This window comes from Esox lucius, chromosome 25 (genome assembly GCF_011004845.1).
Source record: "Esox lucius isolate fEsoLuc1 chromosome 25, fEsoLuc1.pri, whole genome shotgun sequence".
Taxonomy (NCBI): domain Eukaryota; kingdom Metazoa; phylum Chordata; class Actinopteri; order Esociformes; family Esocidae; genus Esox; species Esox lucius.
Window position 1 is genome coordinate 5,993,960 of NC_047593.1, and position 21,580 is coordinate 6,015,539.

A 21,580-nucleotide genomic window follows, 5' to 3' on the forward strand; every position below is an offset into this window, starting at 1 on the left:
TTTGTTTACATTTATTTTGTGTATAACGTGCTATCAAAAATGACTAAATTACGTCAACAATAAAAGTAATGTGTCATTGGGTTGAAATTATCATTTGGAACCTTTAATATATGGGTTTATTTCACCGTAATTTAACCAGGTAAGTGGATTGAGAACCAATTATCATTTACAATGACGACCTGGCCAAAGGCATAACAATGACTTTAAATAATGAATGGCTTGACATGGAAGTCCAAAATGAATCAGGTGGAAAGCCATTTACTGTGGCTATAAAATATGATAGTCTTGCATTCTCATCTAGATTTATCTACTATAAAGAGCCAGACACATATAGCCACAATACACTTGTTGGAACTGAACTGGGTCAAGGTCTAATTGTGGGGTCTGGCTTGGTTTTATCATGACAAACTTTTCACCAGGTGAAGCCATACTCATTTATCCGATTGAGGGGCTTCACCTTTCTGTACTGCATTAGTATTTGTCACGCCTGCGTCTCCTCCCATCCAACTCACAGGTCTTCTAGATACCACAGACCCAATGCCCTTTTCCTGCACTCCCCTGGTCATCAATCCAACGCCCCGGTTATCATACACTCCCTCTTCACCATTAAACCAGAAGGGTTTACTACGAAGTGGGTTCGACCTACTCAGAGTTGTCTCATCTTCAACATCACCATCAACTATAGATGGGCTTTGATTCACCAGCTGTGGTTTACCCTCTAAATATATAGGTTAGTTTGGCACACTGGGTCGCGTCTTGCTCCAATGCCTTTCTTTTTTTAACCTAGCTATTCCGATCCTCCTTTTCTCTTTTTACACAACACATTATATTAGCCACTCGACAATCTCGTCTCTGGTGAAAAAGTTTACTTCAGCCGACAGATGCAAACTCAACCAATTATGGATTTTGAGGGCCGAGTGCGCGCCAGCCCAGTTAGTTGCGCATGTGTGTAAGAAACAAGCGTGCCGCACAAGCCCTGAAAAGTGAAGCCAAAACGTCTCGATCGCCCCCTGGTGAGTGGTCCCAGTATAGGTCATAAACCCCGCCCTCCCCATGTTATTCAATGGGACGCGAGACCAACTAAATTAAATAACCCTTCAAATATCTTTTTTCCAAAGCTGGTTTCTGTCATTTACTGTAGTTTGTATCACGCTAATGTAAATTCAAGAGTTTGTTTTTAAAATAAGTTTGTTTTTAGTTAGTTATTTAATGCTCTAAAAACGGTGGTGTGACCGTGATTCACAGCTGTGATTGACAGCTATCTGAGCCGAGGAGCCACTGAAGCGCCATCAGGCTTTTTTCGCGATCTTCGGAGGACTGAGGAGATTGGAGCTTTACATTTAATCTCTAAATTTCTATAATTTATATAATTTCACACGGACATAATGGGTTGTTCTGCAGTACATTGTGCTAACCGATCTGGCATTTCCAATCGATCTTTGAATTTTTTTCGGTAAGTTAAATTTATAAGCTATTTAATTAGTAAATAAATGTAATGGGCTAGCTAACGTTAGCTAAAAGACAACAAGCCTCGTTAATAGCCATGTTAATAGCTAGCAGGTTATCGTTAGCTAGAAGTTACCAATTATTTTTGTATTAGGCCTATTCTAAATTAAGGTTAAACATGATGTAAGTTAGGCTATAACATATCGTCTAGGTTTAACAAGCAAAGGTTTACTTCCTGCTCGCTACTGCGCATAACTACTGCGCAGAACTGGTCCCAAGATCGGTATCTGCACAGACGCAAGTCCAAGATGTCAGCGCCGTATCGGGACACTGGCGGCTTCAGTTTTCACCAATGGAAAAGAGCGAAAGGGTGTCGTCCATATAATATTGTTAGTGACTGAAATATGTTAATTGTATATATTTTTAAGCAGTATACTGCATATACTATAGTTCCTGTTGACAGTACATACCTTAATCTGATGGTCACAAGTCATCTTTGTTTGTCTTGCGTATTCTCTTTAAATATAACTATAATTCTAGGCTACTAGAAGTCACCTGATAAGTAAAAATGTTATGTGGATTGGATGTAGTTTGAGGCTATTAAGTTTTAATTAAATATTTTGACATGCTTTAGGATCCAGTTGTCTTTCCGATGTTACTCATCTCCACAATGCCAGGACCTGTATGCAAGGATGCCAGATTTCATAGACCATAAATTGCTATTCTCCCGAAGACTCCCGAAGAAATTGACCTGCCCAAGCCCATTAAAAATATCCCAATTATTGTAGGAAACACCCCACCTGGCAACAATGTCAATAGGGAAACATTTTCTTCCTACTGTCCCATTAGCTGCAGTGTTTCACTGGTATTTTATATATGAGTGCAAAATCACGTTTTACCATGCCAACACAAAGAGGCAGTGCGAGAATTTGGGAATCTTTGAGTTTTTAATTCAGAAAAATCCCTGTAGATATCTAGAATGCCACCTGCCAGTATCTAGTAAGAGTGACTCCGTTACACATCACAGCCGAATTTAGACATCCCAACTTTCCCAGAAGTTCTAGGAGTCTCCCACATTTTAGTACATACTTTTTAGTGTATTAGTGTCTAGTAATACACTAAGTAATACATTAGTGTGTAGTAGATCGATTGTGACATACTATTACCGTCATACAACTCCACCTTGCGGGGGTGGGGGGAATTTGGAGGCCACCTTGAACTTGTCGTTGTGTTCCCCAAACCATTCCTGAACAATTTTTGCTTTGTGGCAGGGCGCATTATCTTGCAGAAAGAGGCCAATGCCACCTGGGAATACCGTTGCCATGGTCTGTAACAGTGCTTAGGTAGGTGGTACGTGTCAAAGTAACATCCACATGAATGGCAGGACCCAAGGTTTCCCAGCAGATCATTGCCCAAAGCATCACACTGCCTCCGCCGGCTTGCCTTTTTCCCATAGTGCATCTTGGTGTCATCTGTTCTCCAGGTAAGCAACGCACACGCACCCGTCTATCCAAGTGATGTCCGGCGCCTCAGGAGAGGGAAACAGTACCCTACCAACGCTGTTTACAGTGGAGGTGGGCAGCTGTTGACCTCAACTGAGGATGTCGTCGGGCGGTGGAAGGAGTACTTCGAGGAACTCCTCAATCCCGCCGTCACGTCTTCCATTGAGGAAGCAGAGACTGAGGGCTCAGAGGTGGACTCGTCCATCACCCGGGCTGAAGTCACAGAGGTGGTCAAGAAACTCCTCGGTGGCAAGGCACCGGGGGTGGATGAGATCTGCCCTGAGTACTTCAAGTCTCTGGATGTTGTGGGGCTGTCTTGGTTGACACGCCTCTGCAGCATTGCGTGGTGGTCGGGGACAGTGCCTCTGGGATGGCAGACCGGGGTGGTGGTCCCTCTTTTTAAGAAGGGGGACCGGAGGGTGTGTTCCAACTACAGGGGGATCACACTTCTCAGCCTCCCCGGGAAAGTCTATGCCAGCGTACTGGAGAGGAGAATACGGCCAATAGTAGAACCTCAGATTCAGGAGGAACAGTGTGGTTTTCGTCCGGGCCGTGGAACACTGGACCAGCTCTATACCCTCTACAGGGTGATGGAGGGTTCATGGGAGTTTGCCCAACCAATCCACATGTGTTTTGTGGATTTGGAGAAGGCATTCGACTGTGTCCCTTGTGGCATCCTATGGAACGCCTCGGTGTCCCCCCGGAAGAGCTGGAGGAAGTGTCTGGGGAGAGGGAAGTCTGGGCATCCCTGCTTAGACTGCTGCCCCCGCGACCCGGCCCCGGATAAGCGGAAGAAGATGGATGGATGGTTGGTAGAAACCTGGTCCAGTCCAGACTGTTCTACACTCGTCTTTTCTGTATTGTAGAGGAAGACTACTTACTGCAAAAAAGGTACACTCATCAATATGTGTGTGTTTGTGTGTGCACAGAGAATATTTATTTCTGTGTGTATTTTACGCAGCATTATGTTTTGAATGTTATATTCTGGTGGTGAGTGTTATTTGCTTGCTACTTGTTTAACTCTTTCTCTCTTCCCCTTATCTCACTATCCTATCTACACTTATATTTCTCCCTCCATAGAAGTCAACATGGTGGTGTCTGTCATACAGGATATGAACACCCTAGAAGACCTGAGAGTCTCTGGCTTTGGTCGCCCCCGACCCCGGCACGGTCTCCAGCTCCTCTTTTGGTTTGCCAAAAACTGTGTGCATTTTGACAACAACATGAGGGTACGTTGTGACCCGAGAGGAGGCGACTTTGGTTTTCACTACTTCAGCAACTTTGAAGATATTCTCCCGGCTTTGGTGTATGGTGGCAGGCAAAAGTACTTTGAGATGGGCAACCTGAACACAGAGATGTATAAAACTGAGAATTTTATTTGAATTTTATTTGTTTCAATCCATTTTGAGCCTGTAATTGATCACACAATTGCTTATGCTCCATACATTCAGCTAGTCTAAAGAAGGCCAGTTTTATTGATTCTTTATTCATCACAACAGTTTTCAGCTTTGCTAACATAATTGCAAAAGGGTTTTCTAATGATCAATTAACTTGGATTAGCAAACACAATGTGCCATTGGAACAAAGGAGTTGTTGCTGATAATGGGCCTCCATATGCCTATGTAGATATTCCAAGTTAGCCATTTCCAGCGACTATTAACAACATTAACAATGTCTACAAGGTATTTCTGATGAATTTTATGTTACATTAATGAAAAAATAAATAATCCAAACTGTTCAACGGTTGAGTATATTGCTCTTATATGACTGGAAGATGTCCAGACTGTGGAGGGGAATGTAGGATGTGCTTTTTTGTTTAGTATAAATATACTGTTTAAGACAAGACATTTGGGGAAGCTCAAAGAACATATAGGAAAGACATGTACTATATATTTTGAATAAACAACAAAGGAAGCTTCTCCCCCTGACTTTTTTTATTCCACAAATAATCCTGAATCTGACACAACAAATAGATCTCACAGACTCTCATGTGTCAAACTAACAGAACTTTTACCAAACAATAACAACACTAGAAATTAAGTAGAGGCGATGATTTTCAATATTACAGACAGGTCCATTTGACCCCCTAAATAATATTCAATTTGATTGATTTGTACTGTACAGTAATATAAATATATAAGGTGCATAGAACACCATATGAGGTGATGCTTACAAATACAACTGAAAGAAGGTACTGACCATATGAAGTAAGTTGAATACATTTTAGTCATCAGGAGCAGAGAACCTTACCAAGGCCTGAAAGAGAAAAACTATGGCGCAACTTGGAAAACTCGTCATTTTACCTCAAACAGAGGAGGTCCAAACATGACAGTTCAATTCACTGAAGAACAGACATTAAGTAAGATTCCGCAGGTGATCAGATTGTACAGGTGCATTTCATCCAGGAGCAGGTAAGGTCTTCTCATTTGGAGATAAACATCCCTGTATGTTCTGCTCCACTAAGGGGGGAAAAGTTTGAATTGTGTATCGGAGCCCTGATTAAGCCATTTGGACCTACATTTCCGCCAAATGTTTTATTTACATATACTTGTTTGTGGTGTCCCATATGAACATATTTTACATGTATTTATTATTTCCATAATATTTCCGCCAGGTATCTTTCTTGAAAGTCACATTTGAATAAGCATTGCTGCTGAGGAAAATGTGTTACATGTGCCTTTTAATATAATAATATTATTTAAATAGGAGGAAGCAATTATGCAACCGTCACTGAGTAACAGCTTTCACAGATCACTCTTCATTCTTGAAAGTCCTATTTGAATATACGCTGGCACTGGGCAAATATGTTGTATGTGCCCCTTTAATATAACATTTAAATTAGAGGACACTACTTTGCAACCGTCTTTGAATTGTGGCTTTCCACAGATCAGTCTTTTAACATCATCCATATTCGTTAAGTATCATAGTTTATAAACACCAAAACAAGCAATAAGATGTCATTCTTGAAACATCACATATTGTCACAGGTATATACACGGATGGCAATGCGCTGTCAAACAAGTCTCACTGCTTTAAACTCCTCAAATCATTATGAACGTGCATTCTTCCGGGGAAGAATACGGAGCATTAGCCATTGTGCAAAAACTCAGGCTGCGTTGCCGAATGCGCCACTCCAATTATGTTAACACCGAGTCAACTAACAACTTAATCACCGCTGTAGTACCGTTCAACACCAATTTGGTCAATCAGAGTTTGTCAACCCTGAGATTCCTTGAAAACCCAGAGTTAACTCTGAGTAGATCGAACCCACTTCGTAGTAAACCCTTCTGGTGTGTGTAATGGTGAAGAGGGAGTGTATGATAACCGGGGCGTTGGATTGATGACCAGGGTAGTGCAGGAAAAGGGCATTGGGTCTGTGGTATCTAGAAGACCTGTGAGTTGGATGGGAGGAGACGCAGGCGTGACAAATACTAATGCAGTACAGAAAGGTGAAGCCCCTCAATCGGATAAATGAGTATGGCTTCACCTGGTGAAAAGTTTGTCATGATAAAACCAAGCCAGACCCCACAATTAGACCTTGACCCAGTTCAGTTCCAACAAGTGTATAGTGGCTATATGTGTCTGGCTTTTTATAGTAGATAAATCTAGATGAGGATGCAAGACTATCATATTTTAGAGCCACAGTGAATGGCTTTCCACCTGATTCATTTTGCACTTCCATGTCAAGCCATTCATTATTTAAAGTCATTGTTATGCCTTTGGCCAGGTTGTCATTGTAAATGATAATTGGTTCTCAATCCACTTACCTGGTTAAATTACGGTGAAATAAACCCATATATTAAAGGTTCCAAATGATAATTTCAACCCAATTACACGTTTCTTTTATTGTTGACGTAATTCATTCATTTTTGATAGCACGTTATACACAAAATAAATTTAAACAAAAATCTCAAATACGCAGTCCTGCAATACCACTTTAACACTTTTGTTCGCCACATCATGGTTATGAGGATATTGAGGTTCAGGTTTCTCAGAAGAAAGGCAAAAAGAGTCTGAGGAAGAGGTGAGAAAAGAATGATGAAGGAGGGAAATATCTAGTGACTTACATGTTGTTGTTCACAATCTAAGATTCTGTGACACCCTTGCAGTGATTCATGTCAGTCTTTTTTACTCTCACTACAGGTTTCTTCAGTGGTTGCAAAAAAAACTGAGACACAATTTGGCTTGATGACCACCAAAAGACTAACATCCAGACAACCTCCCTACCAACCTACTCTGTCACTCCTCTCTTACTCTCCTCTCACTCTCCTCTTGCTCTCTTTCATTCATGTTTGGACTGAAGTCAGTCTCAGAGCATCTGTGAGTCAAGACACATGGTGGGACAGAGACTTTAATCCAACAGTACACATTCAAGATTTACTGGCAACATTAGATAAGGACATAGAAGATGACATCCATACCATTTTAAAGGAATCTTGAAAATAGAGAGAGTTTTTTTTTCAGGCATTTGTTAGCATTTTTTGATTAGAAATTGTGGAAATGTAGAGAGGATATACTGAAAAAGTAGTTGGCCAGATCCAATTCACTGCATTGGCTTACATGTATGTTATTGCTTGCAGCTTCGACATCTGGACCAACTGAGAACACAATACCTAACACTAAGAGAAATCCAACAATGTACTAACCTCATCCGCATGCTAGAATTGCTAACCCGTAGACTATGGTAACAGAACATTACATCTTTCATGTAGTTTATATCCCTAACAGATCAGTTATGAATAAACAATAGGAAAATATACATTTTGGTCTATGCGTATGGTCTTGATGAATTAACTAGTCTTTCTGTTGGCCCATCTGAAAGATAAACTCATCAGAACGTTTTGTTGACTGGTAGCCAGTGGACATTTTCTTACTCCAGTTTCAATGCACCTTGGCATAGATTCTATGACTCTGGAACTCTACTGGATGCTCAGCATTTCTATGTTAATTGCTTAATTGTAACATGCCGTACACCTGTATGGAAGCATCTGCATTCATTATGTTCCTCCGCTCATTCATTCCGATTTTTCCTTTAATTTGAAGGTCTTATTGAGATTTGTGTTTCTGGCCTCCACAATATTTTAGTATCTAACTCCACAGCATGTTTTCTAAGATCCCAAGCATCCCAAGCATCTGCATTGGAAGCATCCCAATGCAGATGCTTCCATCTAGCAAACGTGACAAGTTTTGCAAACAAAACTTTAAATTGGTTTGGAAGCTTTGGCTGACTGAGCATGTTAAATACTAGAGTTGAGTAAACAAAACTGAGCTGTGTTACCTCGTTACTAATTTATATGTTTTTTTAACAGTGCAGTTCCCACACTTACCATAGAGTTTTTGACATACAGTGTCTCCCAATCACAGGTAGGCCTCGCCACAGTTAGCAGAATACTTAATGGGGGTCATTGCCCAGCTAATGTCACGATCCCTCCCCTGTGATATTGTGTGTGGATACCTGTTCCCCTTTCTGTCTGTGCCTCTGTTATGGTCGTCCTGGCAACCTATTAGGGGGCGTGGCGTCTACTCCGTGGTGTTGCCGGTGCCAGCTGATTCCCCTTGATGATCACGCACCTGTTCCCTATTCCACCACTCACCGGCAGCATTTAAGCGGTGCTTTGACGTCTCGTTCCCGCCGGATCGTTAGTCGTATCTCGTACGTCCTGCTCAGTAAGAAGTCCTGCCTGGTCCCACTTACCTGTTTGTTTCATATTCTGACTCTCCCTGTTCTCCGCTCCGTCACAGGATTCCGCATCTCCATTCACCTGCCTGGACTCTGCCTTGACGACCGGTTCATCTACTGCATCCTGACCCACCTTCTCCTTCCTGACTACCTGGACTCCTGGAATCACCTTCACTCCATCTCCCCTGCCTGCACTCTGTCCATTCTCCATTAACGCTCTCACTAATAAATCACTCTTCACGATCTCTACTTGTCCTTGTTTGCTTTTGGGTTCCGCCTAGGCCTTGACAGCTAAAGTACAAAGCTTAATGAATGCCCATTATTAATTGAATACCGTATTTGATTAATTCAGACTTCAGTATTAGTATAAGTCTATGATGATGACACGATATTTGGAACAGAGACTGTAAACTTGCAAAAGGAATATGACTACACTTGCAATATATTATAATATTATTATACCATATTTAATAAAAACCATTCAAATTAGTAAAATTTTTCAGATTGCAAGCTATGTTAGATTGTAGGCTAATATTTGCATCTAGATATTTGATATGTAAGGTGCACAATATGCCAAATGTTGATTGAGTGAATTCGTAAAAGTGAATAAAAGTATTGGCTCAATTTCCATTTCAGAATATGCTAGTTTTATTAATTCATCTTTTTTTATGAACTAAATAAAAGCATAAATTCAAAAGACATTACTCAGACACACACAACCAATTCAAGACCAGTATGGTTGTTGCACACCAGTTGAGAACCACAGTTCCAAAGCACCTGTCTTTTTCTCAGTTGAAACCACTGTTAGCAGGTTAGATTATGCCTAAACCAACATTGCACTAGAGTCAATATCTACATTCAAATATTTTTTACTTTTATACTTTCAATACCTTTATTTTCCATGAGCGTGACACTGTACATTAAAACATAACAAACTTTTATGTTCCCTTGCAAAATCATTAAATCTGTGAAAAACTTTATCCATTTGAAGTAGATGTATTGTTCAGTTGAAGCTACTGAAGATGGTTTAAATTATGTGTTACATTAACCAACATTTTACAACATCAGGGTTTAGATGAGTTTTCACTTTTTTTCTCCTTAATTAATACAGAGAAATCAACTGTTATAATGATTGTGTCACAATAAATATACAAAATGGGTCACAATAAAATATAAAAAATGGAAATACCATAAAAACAATTACAATTGACATTTGAAAGTTTGTTTATCAGACATTAAACCATTACAAACCAATGAATTACAAAAAGCTATATTAAGCAGTTACCTTGTTAGAGATGCATAGCTGTGCTGTTTTTAAAAATAAATTAAGCTGCTATTCTTCATCATAATGTGGGTCATTTTCAGGAGGATGTAAGCGTGTATTCACATACCCAGTAGATTTTTAATGAGCAAGGCTGGTCGTTCCATGAGTGAATACTTTCTAGGCTCGTAAAGCTGTTGAAGACTACACAGTTTTCATTCCCCTGAGCATTATTTGGCTCTCCTTGTCTCCAGAACCTAAAAAGCAACAAGTTCAATCAACTCACAAAAATGATCTTATCATTACTGCTGGTTGCACTGTAGTTTCTACAGAAGAAAGTGTTATTTCCAAACCAAAATATCTCTAACGCTAGCATTCCTCTGTATTTCACTCACTGTGGTGTGGGTGGTGTAGTTCCATCCACCCATCTCCAAGTGCCTTCCTTCTCTGAGTCAGTCAGGCCAATCCAGAAATGCAAATTATTTCCTAGTTGGTTAAGAAACACCTGTAAAAATATTTGTATGTTTATGTGTTTGCTCCGTCATTCTCTCAACTGCTCCTCAGTAGTTTAGAAGTTTGACTTTCAGATTAAGTTTGTGATCTTCAATTCACGATTAAGGTCCTGCTTTAGCCAACAACTCCCAATCGACTCAGGACAGTCGATGTCAAAGTAAGTGTCTTTTGATGCACATCCAAAGGCATGTTGGTTCCTATCACATTTCTCACTCATCCAGGAAGTCATTACGTTCCACAAGGAATGGACCTTCCCGCTTTTCAACTCAATTCAGTTCAGAGGCGCCAATGACATGACGTCACTAGAGCCCGACAAGGAACAATATTTTGATCATCAACCTTCTTGTCCCAAACAGGGGTCAGTTGAAACACACACTGCAGGAACCTTGGGTTAATTCGTGAGCAGGATTCTCTTTGATGGGTTAAAACTTTTGCATAATACTGCAAGTTGGACTATGCACACATTTTAGAAGATAGAGCTGGGAATAACTGTTCATGATGAGACAAGGGCCAGATAGGGAAGGTTGACACCCCTACTCTTACGATAAGGGTTATGAGGTCTTTAAAAGCCGTAGAGAATCAGTGCACCCATTTAACATCTAAATGACAGCACCTCACACAGGGCAATGTTCCCTTCAATGCCCTGGGGAATTGGGTTTTGACATAGCCTAAAGGAAAGGGTGCCCCCTATTGGCCTTCCAACACCACTTCCAGCAGCACCTAATCTCATATCAATTGATCAGCCAGGATCCATCTTGCTTGGCTTAGGGTAGGGTCACAGGGTCATAGGAAATACAGCAAGGTAAGAACTACAAAGGAATCCACAAGACGAATGGACAAGCAGAACAGATAATAAATGCAGGTTGAATGGGCATGGGTGATGGGGAAATGGGAGACACCTGGTGTGGGTGAAATAATTGGGGAGGAAGGTAATCAGGGTGACGCTTTATATTTCTCACTCACTCTCTCTCACACACACACACACACACACCTGTTCCTCTCTACTGTTTATGATCACCAGGTCCGCTCCTCTGTCTTTGCAGTCTTCTCTGCTTTCACTCCAAGTTTTGCCAACAAGTGAGCGATAATAACAGCCAGAAAGAAAACTCCTCCAACCTTGACAACAGCGTTCTTCAGAAAAATAACAAATTAATAAATCATTGTCAGGTATACACTACACATTCTGGCCCTCATTCATGAAACCTTCTCAGAAAAGATCTCAGATTGAAGTGTGTGGAGAGACGTATGATCATATACAGGGTCCAGTTGTTAAAAAGTTTAGTCTGGATCAGAATGATCCAGATTCTGAAATCCCATGTTGTGCTATCCAGGATCTGGTAATCCATCTTACTTTTGTGCTGTTTTTTCAATGCAACATTGGATTGGATCAACCTGAGGCAGGTACACATTTTTTAAGATTACCAAATCCGAAATACCAGTGCTAAATGTGACCACATATCACAATGTAGGCAACTACTGTAGCTATGTAAAAAACAACAGATAGAATAGCCAGCATGGGTTCACTTTAAGCGTTTTTATATGAAGTGACAGAAAACAATACAATAATACAATACAAACATTCCCTCCCATTTTCATTTCTTTTAAACTGTCAGACCCCTTGTTTTGACCCACAGCAAATAAACAAAACAAATATATTTTACATATATATAATACTCACAAATACATTGTGGACATTTTTAACATATGTTTTAAATCATAAAACAACTAAATGTCCAATGGTTAACAAAACAAGGAACATTCAGTGTTCATCATTGATGACATTTTTTTTTCTAGTTTTGCACGACTTCAGCCCTGCTGAAAATTTCAAAGACAGCAGTTCATAAGAACAAGGTCAAGCAACAGACATTAGGGACAACAAAGCTACAGACTGTCAGAGGGCCAAAACGACTGTCCACCAAAATGTCATCAATGAGAAGCAAAGAAAAGCCAGGCTGAGGCTTGCCAAAGACCATAAGGATTGGACCGAAGAGGAATGGAGTAAGGTCATCTTCTCTGCCGAGTAAAATTTTCACCTGGAGAGGCCTACAAGCCATAGTATCTCGCACCCACTGTGAATTTCCATTAATTCATATTTTGCACTTGATTGGTTTAACCGTTACAGGTAGGTAAAGGAGACATTAGGCTACCTAGTAAGCCATGCAGTACAGTAAAGTAAAAAATAAATAAAGGTATAAAATAATAAAGTAATCCCCCAAACAGCTGTCAATTTCAACAAAAAAAAAAAAACATTTTATTTTAACTATAATTTACAGTGAGTGATTCCCTGATGATTTTGTATGTTTGCCCTCTGACAAAGAAATTATCAGTCTATAATTTTAATGGTAGATTTATTTGAACAGTGAGAGACAGAATATCAACAACAAAAATCCAGAAAAACGCCTGTCAAAAATGGATTTACATTTTAATGAGTGAAATAAGTATTTCATCCCGTCTCAATCAGAAAGATTTCTGGCTCCCTGTTGTCTTTCATACAGGTAACAAGCTGAGATTAGGAGCACACTCTGTAACAAGCTGAGATTAAGAGCACACTCTTAAAGGGAGCTTCGAACCGCCCTCGCCGTGCACTTCACCCCAGCTGCATTAGCCATTCTTTTTGTAGGTCACTTGATGTCATCCTACGGTTGTTGAGTGACATTCGAATGAGTTGACGGTCATTTCGGTCAGTGGACAGTCGTTTTGGCCCTCTGACAGTCTGTAGCTTTGTTGTCCCTAATGTCTGTTGCTTGACCTTGTTCTTATGAACTGCTGTCTTTGAAATTTTCAGAATGGAAGCAGCCTGACGCTCACTGTATGCCTCTACCAGTAAAGCCAGAATTTAACCCTTCTTTTCCTCACTCAAAACTTTTCTTTTCAACTCTTTTGTCATGCTGAATAGTTATTTCTTTATTCAAATTAGGTACTACTTGCACTATTTTCGTCATCCAAACAGGTCCTATTGCAAGAGGATAGTGATGACCACAGCAGTGGATTTTATACTTTTCCTCGTTAAATTAGATTTGGTTCAGGTAATCACCTAATCACTACCTCATTAAATAAAATGAAGTGTGCCTGTGTTGGAATATAACAGACACTGGAATGAAAGGGCTGCCATACATGTAGAGATGCTTAAGAATTAGGAGCGGCCTCTTAATTTTTTCCAGAGCTGTAAATTAGGATACAATTATGAGTAATTAGCAAACTGTTAGTTAATCATAAAACTGTTGGTTACTTAATCAACTGAGTCAGTGTTCTGATGAAGGGATAGATCAAATAGACCAATAGATGGAAGGTTTGCGAAGTGATTTCATACTCCCTTATGAAAGTTTTTTTTTGTTTTTAAAATACAAAAAATACAGTAGTTTATTTTGATACTCTTAAAATTAAGGTACTTGGTAGCTTATTTTAAAATAAATGTTGATGCATCTTTGCCCATCTCTGATAGAACGCACGTTTCATTAATGAGGGCCACTGTATATGAATTTTTTTTTATTACAAGATTTGGATTTAAACTTACCCTTTTGTGATATTTTGTTCTGTAACTTATGATTCTCATCAGTCAGGTTGTTGAACAAGATCTGCATTTCTGATATTTTGTTCTCTTGTTCTGAAACGGTGTTCTGGTACTTTTGTTCCTGCTCAGTCAGGTTGTTGTATGAGATCTGGAGTCTGGACAGTTGATTGTGTTTTTTATGGTCTGTGATAGAAAAGTGGAGAGTACATATTAATAATGTTTCTCTGTCTTGACACTCAACCCACCCATTTGCGAGTTGAATACTCACAGTGCACAGACAGGTTTATGACTGTGGCCAGTAGGAGAACACACAGCAGTCCCAGAGACACAGTAACCAGTCTGAAAGGCTGAGAATTTTCATTCCCACTCTTCAGTCCTTCAGGTGTGAACAAACAAATGGTTACATAAACCTGACATTACAAAGTTTTTTTGACAGCAATAAAAAAATTCTAACATAGGAATTGATTATTTGGTGTCGTAATTACACAAGGACATAAACTTGTCTTAAAGCAGTACTGTAAATGTGAACAAACAAAGAGATCTCAATTCCCTTCAAATATTAAGACCCTCTTGATAAAATGACTAAACTTTCCTCAATATAATTTTTTCGTCTTTCCCCAATTTTCTCACACAACTTTTCTCATTCATGATGCTAATAAACTCATTTATATTGATGCTGTACATACTAACACTTATAGATCTTTAAAAGTTTTTTTCGCACTAGGACCTGCGTGGGACATCTTAGAGCAGTGTTTCCCAATCCTGATTCAAATTAAAGACTTGATGATAGGTTGATAACATCAATTAAGTGTGTAAGTGTAGGGCACCATTTGAACCAGGTGTGTGAGTGCTAGGGCAAAAACGTGCACCCCTTTGGGTCCCGAGGACCAGGATTGGGAAACACTGTCTTAGACAATGGGGATTATCATACTGATTTAAACTGATTGCTGGCCCTTGCAGGGAATATTCTGAGATGACGGGATCTGTGGCTTTCATCCCCACATGGTTGTATTTAGTGATGATATGTCTTAAGTATCTGTGAACATACTTACTAGTTCCATCCTGCAGACCCATGTGTAAAGTTGCGTAACCTGCAGTCAGATCATCACAGCCTTTAAAACTGACTTCCTCTATGTTGGTATAGATGTCCTCTGCAATGTCCATAATCGCAATCTTGATAAAAGGTATATAATGTATGGTGTTAAATGCTAATATCTGTCCCTTTCTGTCTCCCTTCTATTAGACGCTCTGATTATTACTTCAATCAAAATAGAAATCAAGTGAAAAGGGTGTGCATGCACTCTGGAGAAAGAGAGGGGAAGAGAGGTTTCTGTTCCTAAAAATTCATGAAAAGAAACTGTAATATTGAAGGAAGGGTCCAGCCACAGACGTAAGGAGAACGGAGGACTTTAATTTCATACCTATATTACCGTTCAAAGTGTCACAACAGGTGGTGTAGTGCAGTGTTGCAAGAGCAAGGAACCAGGTGCAGGCAGGTGTAGTCGGTGTTGAGTCTTTAATTTATAAGAAAATAAACAAACACCGAGCACAAAACACACAAAAGCAAAGGGCTGACTAAAGCAGCAAAAACGACTATAAGAAATGGTACTTACAATAAATATATGAAAAGTACTTACAATAAACGGCAACACACAACATCCAAACATGACAAGCACAATGAGCCACAATGTGGGGAGCAGAGGGGAAACATATATACACATACAAACGATTCGAATTGGGACCTGGTGTGAAGGATTGAAAACATGTGACAGTCCGGGATGTGTTCGTGAGAATATGGGAACTTGTGAAAATATGGCACGGTGGCGCTGCTGCTCACCGCACCATGACAGTACCCCCCCCCAAAGGCCCGGCCACCGGACGGGCCAAGACGAACCCCAGCCCAAGGGAGGGGGGGCGGGGCAGCACAGTACCCCCATCGGCACAAACCCGCCAAGGGGGCGGAACAGCCGAGACTAACCAGGGTGGCGGAGCCGTCGGGACAGGCCGGGGAGGCAGAACCGGCCGAAGATCAGGAGCCGGCGGAGGGTCAGGAGCCGGGAGAGCCGACGGAGGGTCGGTAGCCGGCGGAGGGTCAGAGGCCGGGAGAGCCGACGGAGGGTCGGTAGCCGGCGGAGGGTCAGAGGCCGGGAGAGCCGACGGAGGGTCGGTGGCCGGGAGAGCCGACGGTGGGTCGGTGGCCGGGAGAGCCGACGGTGGGTCGGTGGCCGGGAGAGCCGACGGTGGGTCGGTGGCCGGAAGAGCCGACGGTGGGTCGGTGGCCGGAAGAGCCGACGGTGGGTCGGTGGCCGGAAGAGCCGACGGTGGGTCGGTGGCCGGAAGAGCCGACGGTGGGTCGGTGGCCGGAAGAGCCGACGGTGGGTCGATGGCCGGAAGAGCCGACGGTGGGTCGGTGGCCGGAAGAGCCGACGGTGGGTCGGTGGCCGGAAGAGCCGACGGTGGGTCGGTGGCCGGGACAGGAGAGGGCGCCGGAGGGGCCGGGACAGGAGAGGGCGCCGGAGGGGCCGGGACAGGAGAGGGCGCCGGAGGGGCCGGGACAGGAGAGGGCGCCGGTGGCGGCCAAACCTCGGCAAGCTCAGGCGGTGCAGGCCACTCCTCCTCGGCCTCAGGCGGTGCAGGCCACTCCTCCTCGGCCTCAGGCGGTGCAGGCCACTCCTCCTCGGCCTCAGGCGGTGCAGGCCACTCCTCCTCGGCCTCAGGCGGTGCAGGCCACTCCTCCTCGGCCTCAGGCGGTGCAGGCCACTCCTCCTCGGCCTCAGGCGGTGCAGGCCACTCCTCCTCGGCCTCAGGCGGTGCAGGCCACTCCTCCTCGGCCTCAGGCGGTGCAGGCCACTCCTCCTCGGCCTCAGGCGGTGCAGGCCACTCCTCCTCGGCCTCAGGCGGTGCAGGCCACTCCTCCTCGGCCTCAGGCGGTGCAGGCCACTCCTCCTCGGCCTCAGGCGCTGACTGCCGCTGCTGGCAGGTAGGAGGCGCTGGCTGCTGCTCCAATGCAGCAGGGGGCGCTGACTGCCGCTGCTGGCAGGTAGGAGGCGCTGGCTGCTGCTCCAATGCAGCAGGGGGCACTGACTGCCGCTGCTGGCAGGTAGGAGGCGCTGGCTGCTGCTCCAATGCAGCAGGGGGCAATCGGCGCCGTGGCGCAGGGACAGGGGCGGCGGAAGGCCGCGGAGCAGGAAGCGGTGTGCGCCTAATTGCCAGCCTACAGCCTGGCCAGCCTGCACGGGGTCGAGGAGGCCCCGGACATAGAGGGGGCGCCGTCGGGGCTTCCCTCAGGCACCCACTCAGCCCCCCCCTAAAACTTTCCTGGGGGGACCTCGGGCCGAGCGTTGGGCACCTCGCCCGCTTCTGTGCTTTCCCAGACGAAGGGAAGATGTCCCTCCGCAGACGGAATGGGTACCGGGCCAGCAGCTCCTTCGTGCTGGTGATGGCCCGTTGTCTGCACGCTTTCGCGAGTACACGCTCGACACGCTCCACGGTAACGGGAGCTTCCCGCTCCATGTCTCGGTAGAGGAACGTGCCGAGCATGCATGAGAGGAGGCGGCGATTCCACAGGTGGTTCCAGATTAGGTGGCTCATTCTGTCACAACAGGTGGTGTAGTGCAGTGTTGCAAGTGCAAGGAACCAGGTGCAGGCAGGTGTAGTCGGTGTTGAGTCTTTAATTTATAAGAAAATAAACAAACACCGAGCACAAAACACACAAAAGCAAAGGGCTGACTAAAGCAGCAAAAACTACTATAAGAAATGGTACAAGTACTTACAATAAACGGCAACACGCACAACATCCAAACATGACAAGCACAATGAGCCACAATGTGGGGAGCAGAGGGGAAACATATATACACATACAAACGATTCAAATTGGGACCTGGTGTGAAGGATTGAAAACATGTGACAGTCCGGGATGTGTTCGTGAGAATATGGGAACTTGTGAAAATATGGCACGGTGGCGCTGCTGCTCACCGCACCATGACACAAAGGTTATGGAACACCCCTATTTATCCAGTTTTTATTGAAATTAAAGCAGTTCACGTCCAGTGAATAACCTGAAATGGTACAAAGGTAAGTGGTAAAAAAAATACTGGAGAAATGGTAAAAAGGTTTAGGTTACCAAAAATGGAATAATAATGAAACATTTATTCCACAGTTATACGGCAACAAATAAGTGGTTAACAGCTGAATTAAGCATTGAAACTTGATGCTAACCATTTTTACATGTGTCCCAACTTTTGTTGATTACATACAAACCATTGTATTTATTGTAGTGCAAATGCTGCACTTCCTGCCGGCTGGAGTACTATACTCATCTTTATGACTGTGGTAGCCTTATGACATTAAATGAAGGCATCTGTAACTTATTAGGGGGGAGCTCTGACAGGACTCTGGGACTATAAAGCACAGAGCCGGGAGGGTCATGGGGAGAAAGGGGTTAGGGCTGGTTAGGGCAGCTGGCGGCTAAGGTAATTAACAAGAGGGCTTGGACGCAAAGAAAGATTAGTGGGTTGCTGAGAGTAAGCGCCCGTTTCCCTGTCTAATATTCACCACTTGTCCCCCGTGGACGTGTGTCCACTGCTGGTGCGGAACCAGCTGCGCCGACCGGTCCAACAAGGGTGCACAAGCTCCGACCCCAGGGTGGGCTCTCACCGGCTCTGGGAGCTAAGGACTTTTAAAAACCTTTACGTTATTATTTCATGTTTATGTCAGCTTCATGCACAGCATAGCACTGGTCAAAGTAAGCAAGTCTCAGTTATAACTGTGAAGAGAAGAATTTGAGCTGCAGGTTTGACCGTTCAAGTGGTAGTAAGAAATCCATTGCTAATATGGCAAAATAAGAAAAGGTCTGTGCTATGAAGCTCTGCCAGTGGACCACTGATGACTGGAAGAAGGCCTTATAGACCGATGAATCAAAAGCTGGAATCTTCACTTCTTCACACAGGGTTTTTGCATGCCCTTGAATAGGCGAAAGGATGGTTCCTCAGTGTGCAACATCGACTGTCAGACATGGAAGAGGAAGTGTGATGGTCTGGGGCTCTTTTGCTGGGTTAATACAAAGTGAGTGGCAACCTAAACAAAAAAAATATATACCACAGCATTTTTCAGCACTATGCAACACCCTCTGGGGTGTATGTATAGTTGGTCAGGAGTTTATCCTACAGCAAGATAATGACCCAAAAAATAACTCTAGGCCAGTAGTTCCCAACTAAGGTCCTCAACTACCCCCAACAGTACACATTTCCACTGCTGTAGGCTATGTCAGAACTATCTTAGAAGAAAAGAACAAGATCTTAGGCTTGAATTCATGGAATGGCCAGCACAATCTCCATACATTAATCCCATCAAACTGGTTTGGGATGAAATGGGCAGAAGGGTGAAAGCAAGGCAACCTGCAAGTGCAACACATTTGAGTGAACTTGACATGAACTCTCCTAACAATTTTTTATTTCCACTCTAGAAAGAATGCCATGAGTGTGTGCGTCTGTTATCTTTGCAAAAGATGGCTGCGTTGACGAATCAAAAATCTTGGCTACATTTGTTGAACAAAATTAGTTTTTTGTTTCCATTTGTTTATTGTTTCTATGTTTTCATTTAATTGTATGTTAAGACATTAAACTGTGTGAATGTCTGAAAAAATTTAACAATGGAACAATGTTCTAAAACTTTTGACCAGTAGTGTAAAGCGTAACAGAACATGAGAAGAGAAAAAGAGAAAAAACCACAACATTAAAAAGGAACAATGTAACACAGGTACAAAAGCTAGACAATTACCGGCAAGATGCATGAGGAAAGACTGAACTTAAGTAGGGATTGTGTTGGATCTACTTAGAATACACCCAGTTCCTACAATGGTGAGCAGGATCACAGATGAGGGCGATAACAACAACGTACAGGTGTCCATGATCTAAATGAGGGAGAGAGACACTCGTATCCAAAGTGGTCTATTCCCTATTAAAGTCCTGTATAGGACACCTAGTAAAAATCTGATAGGTTTGGTTCCTCTAAGAACAGCACTGAAGGGATACTATAAGATAAGATTTTATACAAATGTTAAACAACAAGGAAAATCAAACTGCATCGGTAAAACTCAGGATAAAAAATCCTCAATTTTTCTTTTAACTTTGGAACACATTTTGAAAAAAGCACCTAAACAAATAGGAAAGCAATACTTTTATCTTTTAGCATGTTTTTTTTTTTTTACCTTAATTTATACAATTAACTGAGACCCAGGTCTCCTTTATTGCTCAGGCATGTATTACCATAAAAAACGTACAGTACAACATTTGTGTAAAAACACACAGCAAAAAAGCTATCACAGTTAACAATAAAAAGTTAATTTATCAGACATTAAAATATTACAAATCAATAAATTATCTAAAGTCATGATAATCAATTTCATTTGATTAAAGCATTATTAATCACACTGTTATGCTTTGTGCAATGAATTAGTAATTCACAGGAAAGATTTTTAGTTTATACAGTTTCCATAATTACTAGTACCCTTGTAATTATGGAAAATTTGCAAAAATACTATAGAAAATATAATTTACCAGCTTAATCTTTGATGAAGTTAAATCTTGAAATTTAACCTTTCGTTTAGGCAAAACTGTGTAAAAAAATCAGAATCAAAAAACATATATTTGCAATTTTGATAGAAATTTTTTCTATAGACAGACGGAAGTATAGGCTTCAAATTGTCAAGTCTGAAGACTGAATCATTTGTCGGTTGGATGTGGCATCTTCAGCAAAACAATACTGTCAAATATTATTATTTACTACAGACCCATTGATATTTATTACACTTCATGTGTGCACATAGTGTAGTGCAAAAAGTGAGAAATGTGGAAAACGGGGCAGCCATTCTGTAATTATTTGGAAGTCACTTGACCCACTAGTACCTACTGGCAGATATTGGATACTCACAGCTCACAGAGATGCCTAGGACTGCAGTCAGTAGGAGAACACACAGCAGTCCCAGAGAAACTGTAGCCAGTCTATAATGCTGAGTGTCCTGATATCTGAGATTCAGTCCTGCAGGTGTTGAGACAAAAAACATTACCCAGTTGCTTTTTCCAGATGAACAGATGCTGTTCTTATTCCAAGAGGAATTGATACTGTGGTTTTCAACCACAGAAAAACAAACATCATCTGTAACAGAAGCTATATGTTTTCCCCTTCAATCACACATTTGTTTCATTTTGATATATTTGTCTTGCGGTTTTAGGTTATTTAGAGGCAGTGGGAAAGCTAGAGGACAGAGTTTCTGCTGAAAGAGCAGATGGCCACATGTACCCAGGAAATAGTGGCCCAGCATCCTGAGATTTTTAAGTATTTGTTGGGTTTCACACTAAAGGATTTCATAAATGATTGGGTACTAGTATGTAATAAGGAAACATATGTGAAGTATATATAAAGTGGTTATAATTTCCAGATATTAGTCAGTGCTTGTGAGATAGTGAGCCAATATTTACCACCATACCATACCATCTTCTTCCGCTTATCCGGGGCCGGGTCGCGGGGGCACTCTGAGCTCCTCCCGGGTGACCAAGCTTCTCACCCTATCTCTAAGGGATCGCCCGGCCACCCTGCGGAGAAAGCTCATTTCGGCCGCCTGTATCCGGGATCTTGTCCTTTCGGTCATGACCCAAAGCTCATGACAA

At 42.4% G+C, this 21,580-nt stretch overlaps 1 protein-coding gene across 1 annotated transcript; it reads right to left on the minus strand.

The window, feature by feature from the left end:
- Nucleotides 1–13,775: 13,775 nt before the first annotated feature.
- LOC109615187 (killer cell lectin-like receptor 2) lies at nucleotides 13,776–15,106 on the minus strand. The gene is made up of 3 exons (XM_020043890.2): nucleotides 14,966–15,106; nucleotides 14,182–14,289; nucleotides 13,776–14,096 (listed from the first exon to the last, which is right to left on the minus strand). Exons 1-3 carry the CDS (start codon nucleotides 15,075–15,077, stop codon nucleotides 13,858–13,860), a joined length of 459 nt encoding a protein of 152 aa, XP_019899449.1. The 5' UTR covers nucleotides 15,078–15,106; the 3' UTR covers nucleotides 13,776–13,857.
- Between the last annotated feature and the right edge of the window lie 6,474 nt (nucleotides 15,107–21,580).